The following is a 26,006-nucleotide window of genomic DNA, read 5'->3' as shown; positions in this document are numbered from 1 at the left end:
TACATACAGTATATCACCACACACCGTACATACAGTATATCACCACACCGAATATACAGTATATCACCTCACACCGTGTATACAGTATATCACCACACACCGTACATACAGTATATCACCACACCGAATATACAGTATATCACCTCACACCGTGTATACAGTATATCACCACACACCGCACATACAGTATATCACCACACACCGTACATACAGTATATCACCACACACCGTACATACAGTATATCACCACACACCGTACATACAGTATATCACCACACCGAATATACAGTATATCACAACACACCGTATATACAGTATATCACCACACACCGTATATACAGTATATCATCACACACCGTATATGCAGTATACCACACACTGTATATCTATAATATAACGCTGGGAGCGTCACTCTGTCCGAAGCCTTTATAGACTGCACAAGCGCCGGCGCAGTCTGGACCCCACAGAGTGACGCTCCCAGGAGATCGCGGTATGCGTAAGCACTGAACGCACACCGCGATCTCCAACGGAGAAGCAGGGACGAGCCAGGAGGGTGAGTATGCTATATTCACCTGTCCTCCGTTCCATCGATGTGCGCTGCTCCATCCTCCACATCCTCTGCCTGTGACGTTCAGTTCAGAGGGCGCGATGACGCGCTTAATGCGCGCCGCCCTCTGACTGAACAGTCACAGCGAGAGGATGTGGAGGATAGAGCAGCACGCATCGATGGAACGGAGGAAAGGTAAATATAGCAAGTGCCGGGGGCCTGACCTAGCGGCGACTCCGGCTCCTGACCCCCACAGCGCGCCGGTGTCCCCGCCTGCTCAGGCCCCCCAGCACTCGGTGCCCAGCCAGCCACGCACAGCCGCCCGCACTCACCACAGCCACGCACAGCCGCCCGCACTCAGCACAGCCACGCACAGCCGCCCGCACTCAGCATAGCCACCTGCACTCAGCACCGCCACGCACAGCCGCCCGCACTCAGCACCGCCACGCACAGCCGCCCGCACTCAGCACCGCCACGCACAGCCGCCCGCACTCAGCACCGCCACCCGCACTCAGCACCACCACGCACAGCCGCCCGCACTAGGCACCGTCACGCACAGCCGCCTGCACTCAGCACCGCCACACACAGCCGCCCGCACTCAGCACCGCCACGCACCGACGCCCGCACTCGGCACCGCCACCACAGCCGCCCGCACTCAGCACCGCCACGCACAGCCGCCCGCACTCAGCCCCGCCACGCACAGCCGCCCGCACTCAGCACCGCCACGCACAGCCGCCCGCACTCAGCACCGCCACACACAGCCGCCCGCACTCAGCACCGCCGCCCGCACTCAGCACCGCCACGCACCGCCGCCCGCACTCAGCACTGCCACGCACAGCCGCCCGCACTCAGCACCGCCACGCACAGCCGCCCGCACTCAGCACCGCCACGCACAGCCGCCCGCACAGCCGCCCGCACTCAGCACCGCCACGCACAGTCGCCCGCACTCAGCACCGCCACGCACAGCCGCCCGCACTCAGCACAGCCGCCCGCACTCAGCACAGCCGCACTCGGGCAGTAGAGCCGGAGAGAGAAAGATGGGAGCAACATATGGCAGAATGGAAACAGGAACAGGCAGAATGGGTGCAGCACATTACAACAGAATGGGGGCGCAGGATGGGAGCAGCACATGATAGAATGGGGGCACGGGATGGGAGCAGCACATGACAGAATGGGGGCGCGGGATGGGAGCAGCACATGACAGAATGATTGCGCACGATGGGAGAAGCACATGACAGAATGGGGGCGCACACATGACAGGATGGGGGTGCAGGATGGGAGCACATGACAGGATGGGGCGCAGGATGGGAGCACATGACAGGATGGGAGCAGCACATGACACAATGGGGGCACAGGATGGGAGCAGCACATGACAGAATGGGGGCACACACATGACAGGATGGGGGTGTAGGATGGATCAGCATATGACAGGATGGGGGCGCAGGATGGGAGCACATGATAGGATGGGGGCGCAGGATAGAGCAGCACATGACAGGATGGGGGCGCAGGATGGAGCAGCACATGACAGAATGGGAGAGCAAGATGGGAGCAGCACATACCAGGATGGAGACTATATACCAATATAAATGCTCGCCACCCGGGCGTAGAACGGGTTCAATAGCTAGTACAGTATATCACAACACACTCTGTACACAGTATATCACCACACACCATGTAAACAGTACATCACCACACACCACATCTACAGTATATCACCACACACCATACATACAGTACATATCACAACACACCGTGTATACAGTATATCAACACACATTGTATATACAGTATATTACCACACCGTGCATACAGTATATCAACACATACCGTATATACAGTATAACAGCACCCCCTGTATATAAAGTATATCACCACACACATCTACAGTATATCACCACACATCTACAATGTATCACCACACACCGTACATACAGTATATGACAACACACCGTGTATACAGTATATCAACACACACCGTATATACAGTATACCACACACCGTATATACAGTATACCACCACACACTGTATACACAGTATCTCACCACACACCATGTATACAGTATATCACCACACACATCTACAGTATATCACCACATACCGTATATACAATATAACACCACACACTGTATATGCAGTATATCACCACACACTGTATATACAGTATATCACCACACACCGTGTATACAATATATCACCACACACATCTACAGTGTATCACCACACACCGTACATTCTGGTATATCACCACACACCATATCTACAGTGTATCGCCACACACCATATATACAGTATATCACAACACACCATATACACAGTATATCACCACACACCATATCTACAGTATATCAACACACACCATACATAGAGTATATCACCACACCGTGTATACAGTACATCACCACTCACCACATCTACAGTGTATCACCACACACCGTACATACAGTATATCACCACATACCGTTTATACTGTATATCACCACACCATATATACTGTATATCACCACACACCATATACCGTAAATACTAGAGTATAAGCTGAGATTTTCAGCCCAAAAAAATGGGCTGAAAGTGCCCCTCTCGGCTTATACTCGAGTCATGGTCGGCGGGGGGGTCGGTGGGTGAGGGGGAGCGATAACTGTCACATACTCACCTGCTCCTGGCGCTCCTGACGCGGTCCATGCGTGTCCCATGGTCTTCGGCGCCGGCAGCTTCTTCCCCTGTTCAGCAGTCACGTGGTACCGCTCATTAAAGTAATGAATATGGACTTGGAGCGCCCCCACACCGCCGCAGGGCCGAGGGGTACCCGGAGCCGGGCCTCTAGGTCTCAGTCCTGGGGTTGTCACGGTGGCTAGACCCGGTCCGTGGCCCTGTCTGTCAGTGGGGGACGTCCGGTGCAATAAGTCGTGTTGTAACGGTGCAGTTGTGGGGTGCAGGTCGCGGTAAATAACGAGGACACCAGGTTGCAGTCTCTTTACCTCTTTACTGGAGATCTCTGAGTCCTCAGTCCAGAATACGGTTCACCAGGCTGCGCAAGTCCGGCCGGTCCAATGGCACCTCCAGAGTTCGCTTCACAGGTGGAAATCGGTGCCTTCCTTCTTAGCGCTATGTGTTGTAGTCCTTCCCTGCTGTGCTTACGGAAAGTACCCCACAACCGTTGTGTCTGTTTCTTAAGTTCCCTCACAACTCGATTAAATGATGTTCTTCTAATCTTCCGTCCCTTCCTGATGTTACAGTTGGAACGGCACCCGTTTGTTGGATAGGCCTGGAGTTCTTCCGGGACCCTAGAGACGCCCCTCTCCCGCAATTGCCTCCCAAGACTTCATAGGTGATATGTGTTAGACAGCCCGCCTTAAACTGACTGTCCTGCCGCTGTTTAGAGTATTGCTTGAAGCTGAATGTTATAATACTCCCTCGGCGTTCCGGCCACCGGTAATGCGCCTCAGTAGGGTGTTGCTCCGGTCTTACAGCACGACCCCTACTTGAATTCTCCTATTGCTTGATCTCGTTTCTCACTCAGCACAATCTATCTCGCTTCTAGTCCTTTCTTGGGTCCCGCCGCTTCCCGGAGCAGGCACGGTCCCGTTACGTTCTTTCCAATGCCAAGCCTCTGTCAGGATCCCACCCCTGACAGAGACCCTACTGTCTCTTCCTCCACAACACCCTCTGCCACTAGGTGTTGCTTCGTCCAATCCAGTCAGCTTTCTGATCTAACTTCCTGCCTGACCCCCGGTTTACCCACTATGGTGGGGAGTGGCCTAATGAATAGCACCCTTAGCTCCCCCCGGAGGCCCTGCTGTGAAATGTATTGGTGTCTGTGATACCTGATCAGATGAACTCCTTCAGTGCCATCGGACGCACCGTAGCTCCCCATAGTGGCGGAGCCACAGTACTGCAACGACAAGGACTCTGGGGCGCTGCAGACTCCACTCCCATAGGGGTGGAGCTGCATATTCATTCCTGTAATGAGCGGTACCACGTGACCGCTGAACAAAGGAAGAAGCTGCCGGCGAAGGAGACCATCTGTCCAGGAGAAGCTGCCAGGGACCGCACCGGGAGCAGGTGAGTATTTCATATTTACCTTCCCTCGTTCCACCGCCGCCCCGTCTTCCGCGTCCTCTGCTTTGACTGTTCAGGTCAGAGGGCGTGATGAGATATTAGTGTGCGCGCCGCCCTCTGCCTGAACAGTCACTGCAAAGAGACGGGACGCTGAGGAGCAGCGGACAGCAACGAGAGTATGTCATTTATTTTTTATTGCTGCAGCAGCATTATATGTGGCACACTGTTATATGGAGCATCTTATGGGGCCATAATGAACTGTATGGAGCGTTACATGTGGCACATTGTTATATGGAGCATCTTATGGGGCCATAATGAACTGTATGGAGCATTATATGTGGCACATTGTTATATGGAGCATCTATGGGGCCATAATGAACTGTATGGAGCATCATATGTGGCACGTTTTTATATGCAGCATCTTATGGGGCCATAATGAACTGTATGGAGCATTATATGTGGCACATTTTTATATGGAGCATCTTATGGGGCCATAATCAGCATTTGTGCATTATATGGGGCATATTTTAACACGGAGCTCCTTATGGGGCCCATCATAAACTGCATGGAGCATTATATGGGGCGTATTTTGTATGGAGCATTACCGTATTTTTTGGCATATAAGACGCACTTTTTCCCCCCCAAAAAAGGGGGGAAAATGGGGGGTGCGTCTTATATTCGCAATGCAGGCTTACCGTGGACCGTGGCGGCAGAGGTGCGGCGGCAGAGGTGTGGAGATGAGGAGGCGCAGTGAGCGGGGTCCCTTTCCCCGGTGAGGTGATGCAGCAGCCCCGGTAATGCAGCAGAGCCGGGTGAATCCTGTTGTTATCGGTGCGCACGGCCATCTTCCTGAGGCCGCGCGTGCGCAGATGGAGGTCTCTGCTGCCCGGGGCTTCAGGAAAATGGCCGCGGGATGCCGCGCGTGCGCAGATGGGGATCGCGGCGGCCATTTTCCTGAAGCCCCGGGCAGCAGAGCTCCATCTGCGAACGCGCGGCCTCAGGAAGATGGCCGCGCGCACCGATAACAACAGGATTCACCCGGCTCTGCTGCATTACCGGGGCTGCTGCATCACCTCACCAGGGAAAGGGACCCCGCTCACTGCGCCTCCTCGTCTCCACACCTCTGCCACCGCGGTAACAACAGGATTCACCCGGCTCTGCTGCATTACCGGGGCTGCTGCATCACCTCACCAGGGAAAGGGACCCCGCTCACTGCGCCTCCTCGTCTCCACACCTCTGCCACCGCGGTAACAACAGGATTCACCCGGCTCTGCTGCATTACCGGGCTGCTGCATCACCTCACCGGGGAAAGGGACCCCTCTCACGCCATACCTCTCACTGTGCCTCCTCATCCCAACACCTCTGCCGGTAACCACTGCTGCCACCCTCCCATGGACACCAGGCCGTGGCGTCGCCCACCTAAGCAGGAAGGGACCCTGCTCAGGTGCACGCCGTACCGCCTCACCCCACCTCTGCCGACACCATGCCTCCCGTGACCCTGCTCTGCCACCACCAGCCCACAGGTAAGATACTGTAAATTCGGACAATAAGACGGACCCCCATCTTATAAAAAATCTTTTTTTCTGCAATTTTCACCCCAAATTTGGGGTGCGTCTTATGGTCCGGTGCGTCTTATATGCCGAAAAATACGGTATATGGGGCCCATCATCAACTGTATGGAGCATTATATCGGGCTCTTGATTCAATGGATATTCAAAAACATTTAACCTACTGATGTCTCAATTAATTTTACTTTTATTGGTATCGATTTTTATTTTTGACATTTACGGTAGCTGCTGCATTTTCCACCCTAGGCTTATACTTGAGTCATTAAGTTTTTCCAGTTTTTTGTTGCAAAATTAGGGGGGTCAGCTTATACTCAGGTCGGCTTATACTCGAGTATATACGGTATACAGTATATCACAACAAAATATATATACAGTATATCACCACACACCATATATACAGTATATCACCACACACCATATATACAGTATATCACCACACACCATATATACAGTATATCATCACACACCGTATATACAGTATATCACCACACACCATATATACAGTATATCATCACACACCGTATATACAGTATATCACCACACACCGTATATACAGTATATCACCACACACCGTATATACAGTATATCACCACACCGTATATACAGTATATCACCACACACCGTATATACAGTATATCACCACACACCATATATACAGTATATCATCACACACCGTATATACAGTATATCACCACACACCGTATATACAGTATATCACCACACACCATATATACAGTATATCACCACACACCATATATACAGTATATCATCACACACCGTATATACAGTATATCACCACACACCGTATATACAGTATATCACCACACACCGTATATACAATATATCATCACACACCGTATATACAGTATATCACCACACACCGTATATACAGTATATCACCACACACCATATATACAGTATATCATCACACACCGTATATACAGTATATCACCACACACCATATATACAGTATATCACCACACACCGTATATACAGTATATCATCATACACCGTATATACAGTATATCACCACACACCGTATATACAGTATATCACCACACACCATACATACAGTATATCACCACACACCGTATATACAGTATATCACCACACACCGTATATACAGTATATCACCACACACCGTATATACAGTATATCACCACACACCATATATACAGTATATCACCACACACCGTATATACAGTATATCACCACACACCGTATATACAGTATATCACCACACACCGTATATACAGTATATCACCACACACCGTATATACAGTATATCACCACACACCGCATATACAGTATATCACCACACACTGCATATACAGTATATCACTACACAACATATATACAGTATATCACCACACACCATATCTACAGTATATCATCACACACCGTATATACAGTATATCACCACACACCGTATATACAGTATATCACTACACACCATATATACAGTATATCACCACACACCATATATACAGTATATCACTACACACCATATATACAGTATATCACCACACAACATATATACAGTATATCACCACACACTATATCTACAGTATATCATCACACACCGTATATACAGTATATCACCACACCGTATATACAGTATATCACTACACACCATATATACAGTATATCACCACACACCATATATACAGTATATCACTACACACCATATATACAGTATATCACCACACACCATATATACAGTATATCACCACACACCATATATACAGTATATCATCACACACCGTATATACAGTATATGGGCAGCACGGTGGCTCAGTGGTTAGCACTGCAGCCTTGCAGCGCTGGAGTCCTGGGTTCTAATCCCACTCAGGACAACATCTGCAAAGAGTTTGTATGTTCTCTCCGTGTTTGCGTGGGTTTACTCCGGGCACTCCGGTTTCCTCCCACATTCCAAAGACATACTGATAGGGAATTTAGATTGTGAGCCCCATCAGGGACAGCGATCATAATGTGTGCAAAATTGTAAAGCGCTGCGGAATATGTTAGCGCTATATAAAAATAAAGATTATTATTATTTTTATATCACCACACACCATATATACAGTATATCATCACACACCGTATATACAGTATATCACCACACACCGTATATACAGTATATCATCACACACCGTATATACAGTATCACCACACACCGTATGTACAGTATATCACACACCGTACATACAGTATATCACCACACACCGTACATACAGTATATCACCACACACCGTACATACAGTATATCACCACACACCGTATATACAGTATATCGCCACACACCGTATATACAGTATATCACCACACACCGTATATACAGTATATCACCACACACCATACATACAGTATATCACCACACACCGTATATACAGTATATCACCACACACCGTATATACAGTATATCACCACACACCGTACATACAGTATATCACCACACACCGTACATACAGTATATCACCACACACCGTACATACAGTATATCACCACACACCGTACATACAGTATATCACCACACACCGTATGTACAGTATATCACACACCGTACATACAGTATATCACCACACACCGTACATACAGTATATCACCACACACCGTACATACAGTATATCACCACACACCGTATATACAGTATATCGCCACACACCGTATATACAGTATATCACCACACACCGTACATACAGTATATCACCACACACCGTACATACAGTATATCACCACACACCGTACATACAGTATATCACCACACACCGTACATACAGGATATCACCACACACCGTATATACAGTATATCACCACACACCGTATATACAGTATATCACCACACACCGTATATACAGTATATCACCACACACCGTATATACAGTATATCACCACACACCGTACATACAGGATATCACCACACACCGTATATACAGTATATCACTACACACCGTATATACAGTATATCACCACACACCGTATATATACAGTATATCATCACCCACCGCATATACAGTATATCACCACACACCGTATATACAGTATATCACCACACACCGTACATACAGGATATCACCACACCGTACATACAGTATATCACCACACACCGTACATACAGTATATCACCACACACCGTATATACAGTATATCACCACACACCGTATATACAGTATATCACTACACACCGTATATACAGTATATCACCACACACCGTATATACAGGATATCACCACACACCGTATATACAGTATATCACCACACATTGTATATACAGTATATCACCACACACCGTATATACAGTATATCACCACACACCGTACATACAGTATATCACCACACACCGTATATACAGGATATCACCACACACCGTATATACAGTATATCACCACACACCGTATATACAGTATATCACCACACACCGTATATACAGTATATCACCACACACCGTATATACAGTATATCACCACACACCGTATATACAGTATATCACCACACACTGTATATACAGTATATCACGACACAGCATACAATTACAGTATATCACGACACAGCACACTGGGTGTATCTGCCAGCCTGCATGGCGCACAGACTCCGCAGCAGGCACCACTGCCGGCGTCCCTCAGCCTCAGCATCTATTATACATGTTGGGGACAATGCACCGTCCATGCAGACACGGCAGCCATAGAGCGGTACCCTGCCCGTCTGTGCGCCCACCACATGTCTGCCGGTGTACGGGACCCACCAGCACCCCAATGCAGCACGCGGAATACACATGTGGCCCGGTAATGGAGCATGCACAGTCATCGCAGCCATGGCAGGGCTCCGTACTCACCACAGCTTCCTCTTAATAGGTAGGATGTTGCCCCTGTTGGATGGAGTCACTCCGATCGCCATCTGCAGCACAGTCAGGTATTTCTGGTATTTCATTTTGCCTCCCCCCTTGTATCTCCCCTCCGATGCCCCCCCTCACACCTCTGCATGCGATCATGAAATTGGGCTTCCCGGGCATCTGCCGTGCCGCCCTGTGACCCGCTGTCCTCCCTCCCTCTCCCGGGCTGTGTCCTCGGCGTGTCTTGTCAGCAGAGCACCATTTGTGAGCGGCACATAGAGATAACATTGACAGCTCGCGGTGGCAGCGCCATCCTTCTTCCCTGTGCTCGGTCTCTGCTCCCTCCCTCCCTCCTCTGCTGTCACTGGAGCCCAGCAATCCTATTAGCACCTAGAATAGCGTCCCATTAATCCCCGCTGTTGGTTTAGGTCTAAGGAGGTTGTGCTCCAAACACCTAGCGGTGATCACGTCCAAATTAGCAGAGCGTCCTGGTCCCCTCTCCCCGGCAGCGCTGCAGAGGGCGCGGGAGGGGGCAGGGCGGGCTATGGGCAAGAAGCATATTAAGCAATTATTAGATACCACCCAAAGAAGCCACAAAGACAGCGGCACAGGCTGGATGGCAGCGCACCACGTGACCAGGGCTACCGAGACCCTGGACAGCAGCTACAGGGACAGAGACAGCAGCTACAGGGGCAGAGACAGCAGCTATAGGGGGCAGAGACATCAGCTACAGGGGCAGAGACAGCAGCTATAGGGGGGCAGAGACAGCAGCTACAGGGGCATAGACAGAAGCTCTACAGGGCAGAGACATCAGCTACAGGGGCAGAGACAGCAGCTATAGGGGGCAGAGACAGCAGCTATAGGAGGCAGAGGCATCAGCTACAGGGGCAGAGACATCAGCTACAGGGGCAGAGACAGCAGCTATAGGGGGCAGAGACAGCAGCTATAGGAGGCAGAGGCATCAGCTACAGGGGCAGAGACAGAAGCTACAGGGGCAGAGACAGCAGCTATAGGGGGCAGAGACAGCAGCTATAGGAGGCAGAGGCATCAGCTACAGGGGCAGAGACAGAAGCTACAGGGGCAGAGACAGCAGCTATAGGGGGCAGAGACATCAGCTACAGGGGCAGAGACAGCTATAGGGGGGCAGAGACAGCAGCTACAGGGGCATAGACAGAAGCTACAGGGCAGAGACATCAGCTACAGGGGCAGAGACAGCAGCTATAGGGGGCAGAGACAGCAGCTATAGGAGGCAGAGGCATCAGCTACAGGGGCAGAGACAGAAGCTACAGGGGCAGAGACAGCAGCTATAGGGAGCAGAGACAGCAGCTACAGGGGCATAGACAGAAGCTACAGGGCAGAGACATCAGCTACAGGGGCAGAGACAGCAGCTATAGGGGGCAGAGACAGCAGCTATAGGAGGCAGAGGCATCAGCTACAGGGGCAGAGACAGAAGCTACAGGGGCAGAGACAGCAGCTATAGGGGGCAGAGACAGCAGCTACAGGGGCAGAGACAGAAGCTACAGGGGCAGAGACAGCAACTACAGAGGCAGAGACAGCAACTATAGGGGGCAGAGACAGCAGCTACAGGGGCAGAGACTTCAGCTACAGGGACAGAGACAGCTACAGGGGGGCAGAGACAGCAGCTACAAGGGCAGAGACAGCAACTATAGGGGGCAGAGACAGCAGCTACAGGGGCAGAGACAGAAGCTACAGGGGCAGAGACATAAGCTACAGGGGCAGAGACAGCAGTTACAGGGGCAGAAGCAGCAGATACAGGGGCAGAGACAGCAACTATAGGGGGGCAATAGGGGCAGAGACAACTACAGGGGCAGATACACCAGCTACAGGGACAGATACAACTACAGGGGCAAAGACAGAAGCTACAGAGGCAGAGAACAGCTACGAGGGCAGAGACTGAAGCTACAGAGGCAACAGCTACAGGCGCAGAGACAGCAGCTACAGGGGCAGAGACAGCAGCTACAGGAGGGCAGAGAGCAGCTATAGGGGGGCAGAGACAGCAGCTACAGGGGGCAGAGACAGAAGCTACAGGCCAGAGACATCACCTGAGAGCAGAGACAGCAGCTACAGAGGGAAGAGGACAGAGATCAGCTACAGAGAGAGGAGAGACATTAGTTGAGAGTGGAAACAGCAGCTATAGTGGAAAGAGGAGATACATCTGCTGGGAGCAGAGACATCAGCTGAGAGTGGAGACATCAGCTACAGGGGAAAGAGGACATACATCAGCCGAGAGCAGAGGCAGTGGCTTTAGGGAGAAGAGGATGATTGACAAATTGGGGAGAAGAGGTGCACCTGCTGAACTCTGTCTGTAGTAAGGAAGATGGTGTACACACACTTCAACATTGAAAATGCAGCACCCAGAAGTAAGTAATGGAATTATGGAAATCACAGGATGGATTGATGGATGTAGGAACATTTTCAAGACATCTCGATTTATTAAGTATTGAAAGACTATTGATGGTTGCCTGAGGAATATCCTGTCAAACTGAATGCACTTGGTAACACAAATCATGAAAATCCACTGCTGGCAGCTCCTTTTGCAATTCCAAACCAATGATGTTCCTCATCTGCTGCCAAGACGGTGAATGCCGCCACAGTGTGTTGTCTGCTGGGTAATCGGGTTCAACAAATTGCGGATCGGATAGACAGATTGCTGGGTGGGGCGGGAAAAACCCAGCGGTCATGATACACATCGGTACCAATGACAAAGAGGGAGGTGGAAGGTCCTTAAAATAAAAATGATTACAAGGATATTGGAGAGAAGTTGAAGGCCAGGACCTCCAAAATGGTGTTTTCAGAAATACTGTTTGTGCCACAAGCGTCACTAGATAGGCAGCGGGAGCTTAGGGAGATAAATAAGTGGCGTAGAAATTGGTGCAGGAAGGAAGGGTTTGAGTTCTTGGAGAACTGGGTTGACTTCTGTTGCCTACAGGCGCTACGGTAGGCAAAGGCTGCACCTCAATGGGGAGAGTGCAAAGCTGTGCTTGGTGTAAAAAATGGTCAGACAGATAAAGGAGCTTTTACACTAGGTTCTGGGGGAGGGAGGGTAGTTGTCCTAATAAGGGGATAGAGTAGAAAAAGAGAGTGAGATAATAGGGGGTCAATGAGGATTTAGGGGGGCTGGGATATGCAAGGAAACTAAGGAGCTGAGTAGAGCATAACAAATGTACTAATGGTATTAAATGTCTGCTGGCAAAAGCAAGAAGTCTAGCAAACAAAATGAATGAGCTGGAGACTCTTATGTCGATCACAGAATATGATGTGCTGAGCATTACGGAGACCTGGCTGGATGAAAGCCATGACTGGGTGACAAACATAGAGGGTTACACCCTTTAAATGGTCACGAGTCATCAGCTGACTGTCGGTAATTGTATGAAGACTAGCCTGGAGTGAGGAGCTAGCTTGTATCGGTGATGTTTTTGCTGCCGTTGGAGTTCAGAATCCTGGTGCTGTATTCTTTGCTGCTGTAGTGCCTGAAGCTGAGTATTTTATCCTGGTGCTGTATTTGCTGCTGTAGTGCCTGAAGCTGAGTATTTTGTTCCTTTATATTTGTCTGTCTCTTGTTTGTCACTTCCCTTGTGTTTTTACCTTCTGCAGTGGTGAGGCTAGCGTCCTTGCTGGCCAGTGCACTAGCCAGGGTATATTGAGGTGACAATCAGGAACTTGGCACGTCACGGTGGCTGTTGTGAACTCTGTTTTCAGGCTCCCTCTTGTGGTCACTGGTGGTATGGTGTGACTTTTGCTTTGGGCTCCCCCTGGTGGCTTTGTTTGTTATCCTGCTGGTCTCTGGCTATCAGCTGGTTCGTTATCCTCTGGGAGGTTCCTATATAGCTCTGTTTTGCTTTCACTTGTTGCCGGCTGTCGATGTAAGCAGTGCTACTCAGATTCCTTCTGACTACCTTGCTCCCAGTCCATCCAGGACAAGCTAAGTTTTGTTTGCTCATTTTTTGATCAGCAGTGTTTATCATGTTTTCTAGTCCAGTTTGCTAAAATGTGATTCCCTCGCTTGCTGGATGCTCTAGTGGACTGAGTTTCTCCCCACACACCATTAGTTGGTGCGTGGGTTCTTGAAATCTCAGGATGGATATTTTGTAAGTGTTTTTTATTGATCGCATAGACCCCTGCTCTATTTTCTGCTTTCTAGTACTAGTGGGCCTCTTTTGCTGAATCTGATTTCATCCCTACGTATGTGCCTTCTTCTTACTTCACCGTTAATATTTGTTGGGGGCTTCTATATCTTTGGGGATTATTTCTCTGGAGGCAAGCGAGGTCTTTGTTTCTCTTTAGGGGTAGCTAGTTCCTCAGGCTGGCTCGAGACGTCTAAGAATTTTTTAGGCACGTTCACCGGCTACCTCTATTTGTGTTGGATAGGTTCAGATTTGCGATCAGTCCAGTTACCATCTCTCTAGAGCTTGTCCTTAGTTTTTTCACTTGCTGGTCTATTTGTGATCTTCAGCCACTAAGGATCATAACAGGTGGCGGAGGGAAGGACCCACTTAGGGTGTTTGGGGAGTTTAAGGACAGGCACAGGTGGGTGTCAGAAGGTTCTAATCCCTCGCTCCCTACTGTTAGCGCCTTCCTCTCCCTTTTCTATCTAGTTGTTGTATGCTGTGTCGTCCACCGAACGTATCCGTGCATGACATAGACCAGGTACAATTTCAGATCTACAGGTCATGGAACATTTAAGAAGCAGTGACCATAATATAGTGAGTTTCAATATAATTTTCAAACAAACACTCAAAAGACAAAACAAAACAAAGGGCATTCAAAATTTTGAAGGCTCAGAAAACAGAAATAGCATTTCAGGAGTATAAAGATCTAAATAAGAAATGTAAAAAAAGAAATCAAGCTTTCAAAGTTATCTACTGAGAAACAAATAGCCAGCAACATTAAAATGAATCCAATTTTTTTTTATAAATACATCAATGCCAAAAAGAGAAACACAGATGGTATTGGCCCCTTAACAGATGATAATAACAAGATAATTATAGAGGACAAAGAAAAGGCTGAGATACTAAACAGGTACTTTTCCTCCGTGATCACCACTGACCTGTTTGTTACAGTGATCTTTCAACAAGGAAAAAAATCTAAATTCACCACCTGAAATAACTAGTTTAACACAAGTACTACACCTTTGTCTGAGCAAATGAAACATTGACAAACCCCCGTCCCAGATGGCATTCATCCACGCATACTGAGGGAATTGAGCTCAGTAATTTACAGACCACTGAATCTCATATTCTTAGACTCTCTTGTAACAGGGGTGGTGCCACAGGATTGGAGGATGGCTGATGTGGTACCGATATTTATGAAAGGTAAGAAGGTAGATCCAGGTTACTACCGTCCGGTAAGCCTGACATCAGTAGTGTGCAAAGTTTTTGAGGGAATTATAAGAGATGATCTGCAAAAATATATTGTAGATAATAATTTAATAACTGACAACCAGCATGGATTCATGAAGAATAAGTCGCGTCTAACTAAGATGTTAGGTTTTTATGAGGAGGTAAGTGAAAATCTGGATGAAGGTAATGCTGCTGATGTGACTTATCTGGACTTTGCAAAGGCATATGATACTGTTCCACATAACAGCCTTATAATGAAGCTACAGAAGCAAGGACTAGGGGAAACTATGCAGCTAGGTAACAAATTGGCTAAATGACAGGAAACAAAGAGTTCATCATAATGGAACTTTCTCTATGTGGGATATAACGTATTTTTCGGACTATAAGATGCACTTTTTTCATCAAAAAATGGGGGGTGCGTCTTATAGTCTGAATATATCGGCTTTAGCTGTGGTGGGGAAATGGGGGAGCAATATCGGCGGAGCAGCAGTTTACAGGGGCAGGAGCCAGCCAACTCCTGTACCCACTGCTAAAGAGAAGTGAATATTTGCTGCATTCCACGCCGTATGATTGGCCCCCATCCCAGTCCTGGTATACATGGCCCATCCTTATCCTGGTATAACTGGCCCTCACCTCCATCCTGATATGCATGGCCCTATTAGAAAACATTAAATAAACAAACCATTACACTTACCTTCCCGGCGCTCCCTTGCAGCATCTTGTCCTGATGGCAGCAGCTGCTTTATGCTTGTAAGCAGCGCATGGCATGGACGTCATGCGCTGCTTGCAAGCCAAAGGGCAGCTGCTGGAAAACTCACTGCTCTGCACGCCGGGACTATGTGTGCACAGAGCAGTGAGTACTCATTGCTCTGTAATAGCGAGCACAGTGTCAGCCAGAGCCTTCCTGCAGCTGGCAGCAGTCACGTGTGTCTCTACTTAAGAGAAATGAATATTCACCTCCACGCCCATGAGAGCAGAGATCTCAATCTGTGCATGCGCTGCCTCTGGCTGCCATTTTCTCGGAGGCCACAGCATTGAGACAATAGAAGTGCGGGGGCTTTCACAAAATGTCGCCGGAGCCCAGCGCACCATTGAGCACCATCGAACCTGCCGCACCAGGCTGGGATGGGAGCGAGATCAATGCCCTGCAGCATCGGACCACCAGAAGACTCACCCGATTCCTGCTGCCACCAAGCTAACTGTAAGTACATTCCAACTATAAGACGCATCCCCATTTCCCGCTCAAATTTTTTGGGAAAAAAGCACGTTTTATAGTCTGGAAAACACCGTAATTGCTAAAAACAAATGGCCACTGTTATTGCTGAAAACTTTCTTACTTTGCAGCATTTTTTCCACACCTGCTTAAAACTTTTGCATAGTACTATAAATACAGGCAGATTTTTTCAGGCAAACTCCACCCAAATCTGCCTGAAAAAGAGCCCCATAAAATGAATATAGTGCACATCAATGTCAAAACAACATTGCTGTGCACATATTCGGTCTTATGTCATTTATTTTAACCACTTCAGGGTCAAAAGAATGTGAAACAGTAAAAGAAGTAACATTCATTCTTTGGAAAACTATCATTAGGAGACCGCCTGCACTCTATACATTGTGTGCAAAATTATTTGTCAACTTGTATTTTTCTTCATTAATTTTATTATTGAACAACTACAGTGCAGTCAGTCTACCCAAAAGGTTAATAAGCCCGAAACTTCAATATTTAAGAAAGTAAAAGTGAGGTTTTGTTTTTCTTAGGAGAATTAGATCAACAAATGTCTAAAATAGAAGGGGCACTTCTATGTACAATGAAACAACACAATTCCCATATAGAGTTAATACAGGAATAAGAAGAGATCCCACAAATATTTAGAGCTAAAACCATAGATTTTATTAAACTATAATTAAAAGCCTCTCACATAATAAAAAAGCAGAAATGGTGTTTAGGGGATGTGGAGCACTTAATGCCAGAGGGGGACAGAAGAGTATCACATAACGTATAAAGTGGGTAGATGCACGGGGTAAATTCAGGTAATAATAATAATAATACGTGACCCCCCCATAGCAGATGAGCAACCAAAATTGCGGAATTCATTCTAAATGATGGGATGCTTAATGTATGCTGTTTTTTTGTGGTTTTATAGTGTTTTTATAGCGAAAAAACCGCGAAAAATCAGCAACGTGTGCACACAGCCTTACAAGAGCAAATCCGCAACGTGTGCACATACCTTTAGAGAGGAGCTGCTAGAAGTGTTTGTAATGAGACTCCAGTCTTCAGCCAGGGCCGTATTTAGAGTTTCTGCTGCCCTAGGCACTTTTAGTGCTGCCTCCCCCTTTGGTGAGTATGACACTATCGGCAGTGACTTTGGCAAGAATCGCTGATGTGAAAGTCGCCTTTTGCAGCAGATCCGGCAGTTTTTCTGCATCTGCCGCGTAACGGATCACTTACGGCAACACTGCGTTTGGACTCCTTCATTCCCTATGGGAATTGCGGCACTTGCCATGATCTGGCAAATGCGGTACCATACCTCCCAACTTTTGAAGAAGGGAAGGAGGTATAAAGTTTGTGGCGCGCATAGTGTGCCGTGGCAAATTTTAGGCCACGCCTCTGACCACACCCATTTCACCTCTTCAACCTCTCACTCACAACAGGTGTCTTCCCCTCATCCTTCAAGCATGCCAAGATCACACCCATCCTCAAAAAGCCCTCCCTCGACCCATCCTCTGTGTCTAGCTATCGCCCGATATCTCTTCTTCCTTATGCCTCCAAATTGCTGGAGCAACACATCCATCTTGAACTGTCCTCTCACCTCTCCTCCTGCTCCCTCTTTGATCGATTACAATCTGGCTTCCGTTCCCATCACTCAACTGAAACTGCCCTAACTAAAGTCACCAATGACCTACTAACTGCCAGGAACAAGCGACACTACTCTGTCCTCCTTCTCCTGGACCTGTCTTCTGCCTTTGACACTGTGGACCACTCCCTTCTGCTACAAATCCTCTCATCTCTTGGCATCACAGACTTGGCCCTTTCCTGGATCTCATCATATCTGACAGATCGGACATTCAGTGTCTCCCTCCGCCACACCACCTCCTCACCTCGCCCCTTGTCAGTCGGTGTTCCTCAAGGCTCTGTTCTAGGACCCCTACTCTTCTCCATCTACACCTTCGGTCTGGGACAGCTCATAGAATCCCACGGTATGCAGTACCATCTCTATGCTGATGACACGCAGATCTACCTATCCGGACCTGACCTCACCTCCTTACTTACCAAAATCCCGCACTGTGTCTGCTATTTCAGCCTTTTCTGCTCGCTTTCTACAACTGAACATGGACAAAACAGAATTCATCATCTTTCCCCCATCTCACTCTACCCCTCCACCAGACCTATCCATCAATGTCAATGGCTGCTCAGTTTCCCCAGTCCCACACGCCCGGTGCCTCGGGGTGATCCTCGACTCTGCCCTCTCTTTCAAGCCACATATCCAAGCCCTTGCCTCCTCCTGCCACCTCAAACTCAAAAACATTTCCCGGATCCGCGCATTCCTTGACCGTGACACCACAAAAACACTAGTGCATGCCCTTATCATCTCCCGCCTCGACTACTGCAACCTCCTACTCTCTGGACTCCCCTCTAGCACTCTGGCACCACTCCAATCCATCCTACACTCTGCTGCTCGACTAATCTACCTGTCTCCCCGCTATTCCCCAGCCTCTCCCCTATGCCAAGCCCTTCACTGGCTTCCTATCGCCCAGAGACTCCAGTTCAAAACCCTCACAATGACCTACAAAGCCATCCACAACCTATCTCCTCCATACATCTGTGACATGATCTCCCGGTACCTGCCAACATGCAACCTCCAATCCTCTCAAGACCTCCTTCTCTACTCCCCTCTCATCTCTTCTTCCCACAACCACATCCAAGACTTCTCCCGTGCTTCCCCCATACTCTGGAACTCTCTACCCCAGCACATCAGACTCTCGCCTACCATAGAAACTTTTAAAAAGAATCTGAAGATTCACCTCTTCAGACAAGCTTACAGCCTGCAGTGATCCTGAACCTACTGAACCGCCGCACAACCAGCTCTGCCCTCTCCTAGTGTATCATCACCCATCCCCTGCAGACTGTGAGCCCTCGCGGGCAGGGTCCTCCCTCCTCATGTACCCGTGTGCCTTGTTTTTGCTCATGTTTAATGTATTTGTCTATATTTGCCCCGTATTTCACATGTAAAGCGCCATGGAATAAATGGCGCTATAAAAATGAATAATAATAATAATAATAATAGTAATAACTAGTCACGACCATATCCACGTCCCAACCACAGCCATTTAGCACTGCTGATCACACTGTTTTATATACAATAATTATAAACAAAAAAAATATGGCCACACAGTGCTCCATACTGTATAATGGCCACACATGATGCTCAATACTATATAACGGCCACCACACATGATGCTCCATACTGTATAATGGCCACACATGATGCTCCATACTGTATAATGGCCGCACACAGTTCTCCATACTGTATAATGGCCACACATGCTCAATACTGTATAATGGCCACACATGATGCTCCATAGTGTATAATGTCCACACATGATGCTCCATACTGTATAATGGCCGCACACAGTTCTCCATACTGTATAATGGCCACACATGCTCAATACTGTATAATGGCCACACATGATGCTCCATAGTGTATAATGTCCACACATGATGCTCCATAATGTATAATGGCCACACAATGCTCCATACTGTATAATGGCCACACAGTGCTCCATACTGTATAATGGCCACACATAGTGCTCCATACTGTATAACGGCCACACACAGTTCTCCATACTGTATAATGATCCCACATGATGCTCAATACTGTATAATGGCCACACATGATGCTCCATACTGTATAATGACCACACATGATGCTCCAAACTGTATAATGGCCATTGGCCACACATGATGCTCCATACTGTATAACGGCCACACATGGTGCTCAATACTGTATAATGGCCACACACAGTTCTCCATTCCCCCTGAATGCATGGCTCATATCCCCCCTGAATGCTTGGCTCATATTCCCCCCTGTATGCATGGCTCATATTCCCCCCCTGAATGCATGGCTCATATTCCCCCCCTGAATGCATGGCTCATATTCCCCCCCTGAATGCATGGCTCATATTCCCCCCCCCCCGAATGCATGGCTCATATTCCCCCCTGAATGCATGGCTCATATCCCCCCCCCTGAATGCATGGCTCATATTCCCCCCTGAATGCATGGCTCATATTCCCCCCTGAATGCATGGCTCATATTCCCCCTCCTGTATGCATGGCTCATATTCCCCCCTGAATGCATGGCTCATATTCCCCCCCTGAATGCATGGCTCATATCCCCCCCCCTCCTGTATGCATGGCTCATATTCCCCCCTGAATGCATGGCTCATATCCCCCCCCCGAATGCATGGCTCATATTCCCCCCTGAATGCATGGCTCATTTCCCCCCCCCCCTTAATGCATGGCGGGGGGGTTGGTCGGTCGGGAGGTGACCCAGGACTTTTGAAAAAACAAACAAACAAACAAACCTTGCTCAGGTGCCGCCCCCTGCATTGCCCCCGCCCTAGGCACGTGCCCTCAAGTGCCTAGTGGCAAATACGGCCCTGTCTTCAGCACTGCACTTCCCCCACACTGACTGAAGACAAAACCTGAAAGCTGTTAACTAGTCACACTATGATCTGCTGTACTTCAGCACATACAGTATCACTTTGTAGCTAAGAGAGCAGGCTGTTGGTGAATACAAGACTTCCATAGATCCTGTTCTATCTATTGTGGTGGCATGTTTTCCCTCCCTAGTGTTTTGCTGCCTGCATATCATTGGTCAACGTCAGAGAGAGGAAAAAGTACACACACCCAGTGAAGTCTCTTTGGTAATACCTTCTTGGACTTGATTCCCAAAAGTTGGTACGCTGTGTAAAGTAAAAAGAAAACAATGAAAAGATTTGAAGATCTTGTATAGTCATATATTATTCACAACAGAACATAAATCACAAGTTGAAAGTTGTGCATATTTCATTTGAAAAAATGAACTCATTTAGATATTGATGGTGGCAATATACCTCAAAAAAGTTGAGTCAAGGCAATGCCTACCATTGTATAGCATCCCCTGTTCTTTTTACAACTATCTGTAAATGTCTGGGAAATGAGACCAACTGCTGGAGTTTATGGAGAGTAACATTGTCCCATTCTTCTATGAGGTAGGATTCTAGTTGTTCAACAATCCTGGATCCTCGTTGCTGGGTTTTTCATTTCATAATGCGCTGTGTTGATATATGGCTTCTTTTTTGTATGATAAAGCTGTAACGTACATTTGTGGATTGCCTAGAGAACTGTGTTCACAAACAATGATGCCTGGGAGTATTCTTGAGCCCATGCAGTGTTTCATACAACCGAATCATGCCTGTTTTTAATGCAGTGCTGTCTGAGGACCTGTAGATCACCAGCACCCATTACTGACCTTCAGCCATGACCCTTATGCTCCTGGATTTTTCTCTGAATCTTTTTTTAATATTATACTGTAGATGGTGGAATATTCAAAGTCTATACAATTTTGCTGTGAGGAACATTTTTCTGAAATTGTTTTACAATTTTTAGACTCAGTTCATGTATTGATGAACCGTTCACTCTTTCCTTCTCTAAAACTCTTTATGCATAGTTATGTGACTTGTAAATTGACTCTTCAGCTGTTTTATATCGGTAACACTTTTTGTCATGTGTCTGAGAAACCTTGAGTTTGTCCTTTGTGGTTGGCTTCTCTGTCTGCCAAGCCACAGCAGATACACCTTTTCTCCAGTTGTTTCATTTCTCTTGTCCTTGCTTCAGTCTTTTTAGGATAACAGGCATTTTCATTTACTTATTTGTCTGCCCTATCACGTTTTGGATGCAGCTTTAGATTCTTTAATTACAGTGAGAGCATGAGCGGCGGATGGGAGTATTCATCTACTGCTCCTGTGCTGTAAATGAATAATTTTTTTAAAAAAACGACGTGGGTTCCCCCCTATTTTTGATAACTAGCCAGACAAAACTCACAGCGGGGGGCTGCAACTCTTAGCTGTAAGCTTCAGCAAGGTTGGTTATCAAGAATAGAGGGGTCCTCGCGCTTTTTTAAATTATTTAAATAAATAATTTTAAAAAAAACGGCGTGGGGTCCCCCCATTTTCTACAACCAGCCTTGCTAAAGCTCACAGCTGGGGCTGGTATTCTCAGGCTGGTAAGGGGCCATGGATATTGCCCCCCAGCCTAAAAATAGCAGCCCAAAGCTGCCCATAAAAGGCGCATCTATTAGATGTGACAATTCTGGCGCTTTGCCCGGCTCTTCCCACTTGCCCTTTATCGGTGGCAAGCGGGGTAATATTTGTGGGGTTTATGTCACCGGTGACATGAAGCCCACAGCTTAGTAATGGAGAAGCGTCTATAAGACACCTATCCATTACTAATCCTATAGTTGCTATATGTTAAATAAACACACAGCCAGAATAAAGTATTTTAATTAAATAAAACACAAAACACAGTTTTACCATTTTATTATTCAGCTAATCCATGAGACGCCCTCGATCTCCTGTAATTAAAAAATAAAATAATAAACCAACACAAATACTCCCTGCTCCGACGCAGTCCAATATTACGAGTGTCCCACGCAGTAATCCATATCTGGGGGAGATACAGTTTACAACCAGGATAGTGCTAATGTGACCGTCCCGGATATAAACTTCTGGAGAAAGAGGAGATGCTGCCGGCGCTTGCTTCAGTGACCAGGGTGACGTCACTAAGCCTGCACTCACTCACAGCCTGACCTGAGGTAACCTCTGGACCGTGGGAAAATGGCAGTGAAGATGTCACTGCAGGTAATCTATCCTTTCTAGACTCCGGAGGGAGCAGACGTGCCTATCTGCTCTCTGCATGCCTGAGGACATAACACGGCGCCATGCTACTGGCAGCCCATTGCAGCAGCAGCTACACTTTTGTTTTGTCTCTGCATGTTGTCTGTTCTTTTGGACTTTCTTTTGGACTTTCTACTGGCTTTGCTACCTTTATGGACTCCTAATTTGTAACCGTGGATTGATGGATGGTTTATACTCTGTGAATCGCACTGTTCCTGTATGACGGACCATTGTGGGAAGGTGGAAACCATTCACCCATACAACCAACTGCCTCTGGACACAGAGCGCTGGATCAGCACCTGGACCTGCCACTACTACGTACATCCCCTTCTACAGGTACATGCAACTCCTAAATGGATACCAGTGATGTGACGCACCCATGACATGAATCTAATGCAACCACTACCAGCCACAGTTCCACAATACACACAGCTTGTACCTTGTTTGTTACTCATGCAGCCATCCGTGTACAGAGGAGAACACTGGAAACAGATACAGTGCGGACTGGAGCAAAGGACAGGGACACTGATCTGCTGGTTGCCCCTAAGTCTGTCACTAAATGTGTTGTGTATTCAAGGGATCGACTTCTGGAGCTGAGCAGGATGAAGGCTACTCCAGCTGTGGCCATACAACTTGTTCCCCGTGAAGTGTGGAGACCTTTCAGAGGCTGCAGAGCAGGAAAAAAGGTGAAGTCTAGGAGAAGAAGATTTAAACCAGTAGTCTCATCCATTATCATGGGTAATGTACTCTTCCTGGGAAATAAGACGGATGAACTGCTAGCCCTGTGTAAAACCCAGAGGGAGTTCAAACAATGCAGTCTCATGTGCTTTACAGAAACCTGGTTACATGGGGAGGTCCCTGATTCCAGTGTCTCGATTCCAGGGTTGCACATGGTTCGGGCTGATAGAGACAAAGCTAAGTGTGGTAAGAAGAAGGGGGTGGGGTGATATTATACATTATTAACTGATGGTGCAATCAGCGGCACGTAACTGTGAAGGAAAGTCATTGCTGTCAAAACATTGAACACTTAGCAGTTAGCCTCAGGCCCTACTATCTACCTAGAGATTTCTCCATTTACATTACAGTAGTCATGTGTATACCTCCATCCGCAAGCCAAGAGGCAGCTGGGGAAGTATTGTCAGGGTAGTTAGATTGCCTCCAGATAAAGCACCCAAACTCCTTAACTGTAATCTCTGGGAACTTTAAAGGTACCTTCACACGAAGCGACGCTGCAGCGATAGCGACAACGATGCCGATCGCTGCAGCGTCGCTATTTGATCGCTGGGGAGCTGTCACACAGACCGCTCTGCAGCGACCAACAATGCCGAGGTCCCCGGGTAACCAGGGTAAACATCGGGTTGCTAAGCGCAGGGCCGCGCTTAGTAACCCGATGTTTACCCTGGTTACCAGCGTAAAAGTAAAAAAAACAAACAGTACATGCTCACCTGCGCGTCCCCCAGCGTCTGCTTCCTGACACTGACTGAGCTCCGGCCCTAACAGCAGAGCGGTGACGTCACCGCTGTGCTTTCACTTTCACTTTAGGGCCGGCGCTCAGTAAGTGTCAGGAAGCAGACGCTGGGGGACGCGCAGGTGAGTATGTACTGTTTGTTTTTTTTACTTTTACGCTGGTAACCAGGGTAAACATCGGGTTACTAAGCGCGGCCCTGCGCTTGGTAACCCGATGTTTACCCCTGTTACCAGTGTAAAACATCGCTGGTATCGTTGCTTTTGCTTTCAAACACAACGATACACGGCGATCGGACGACCAAATAAAGTTCTGGACTTTATTCAGCGACCAGCGAAATCACAGCAGGATCCTGATTGCTGCTGCGTGTCAAACTAAACGATATCGCTAGCGAGGACGCTGCAACGTCACGGATCGCTAGCGATATCGTTACAAAGTCGTTTCGTGTGAAGGTACCTTTACAGAGCCATGATCTCAAAGGCTCTTGCAAAGTTCTATCAATATGCAAAATGTGCCACAAGGGACAACAGTATATTGCATCTCCTCTATGTGAATGTTAAAGACGCCTATTGATCGTCTACACTGTCCCCCCTTGGGAAATCAGACCACAACCTCATACTATTGTTTCCATCATACCAACCTGTTGTTAGCAAATAACCAGCGACAATAAAACTAATCAGAAAGTGGACTCCAGCAGTGGAGGAGGCTCTACAAGACCTCACAGACTGGGAGGTGATATGCGACAGGGGAGAGCATGATGATGTAGATGATATTGTCGGGCGAGTAACGTATTATATACATTTTTGTACTGACACTGTTGTACCAGCTAAAAAAGATTCAATGTTACGCAAATAACAAGCCTTGGATTACAAAAGAATTGAAACACTTATTAAACAAGAAAAAACTGGCATTTAAAATGAAGGATACAAAGAAACTGAAATTGATACAAAGGGATTTAAAGGGGAAAATTAAGAATGCCCGTGAGGTGTTCCGAATTAAAATAGAAAATAAATTGTCACACAATAATTCCATGGAGGTATGGTCAGGCATGAAAAAGCTAACTGGGTTTAAGGCAAAGCCGGAGCATGGGAAACTGGATCTGCCCTTGGCTAATGAAATGAATGAGTTTTTCAACAGACTCTCCAACACAAGCACAGCGTCATCAGGAATGGGGGATGGAGCAGGGAAACGATCGGCACCATTGACATTGGGGGATAAAATGCCTGCTTTGACTGTCTCCCAAAG

General features: G+C 47.6%; 1 protein-coding gene across 4 annotated transcripts in view; it reads right to left on the bottom strand.

Annotated features, from left to right (window-relative positions):
* TJP1 (tight junction protein 1) overlaps positions 1 to 10,563 on the bottom strand; it is a 623,857-nt gene extending 613,294 nt beyond the window's left edge. For all 4 annotated transcript variants that reach the window (XM_077263881.1, XM_077263886.1, XM_077263888.1 and 1 more), the window contains exon 1: positions 10,005 to 10,563. In XM_077263881.1, coding sequence (XP_077119996.1) covers positions 10,005 to 10,099 — 95 coding nt within the window. In that variant the 5' untranslated portion in view covers positions 10,100 to 10,563. The remainder of the gene's footprint in view (positions 1 to 10,004) is intronic.
* Positions 10,564 to 26,006: the final 15,443 nt, after the last annotated feature.

Source organism: Ranitomeya variabilis, chromosome 5 (genome assembly GCF_051348905.1).
Source record: "Ranitomeya variabilis isolate aRanVar5 chromosome 5, aRanVar5.hap1, whole genome shotgun sequence".
NCBI lineage: Eukaryota > Metazoa > Chordata > Amphibia > Anura > Dendrobatidae > Ranitomeya > Ranitomeya variabilis.
Note: the sequence above shows the minus strand (reverse complement) of the source record. Positions and strands in the feature narration are given on the sequence as shown.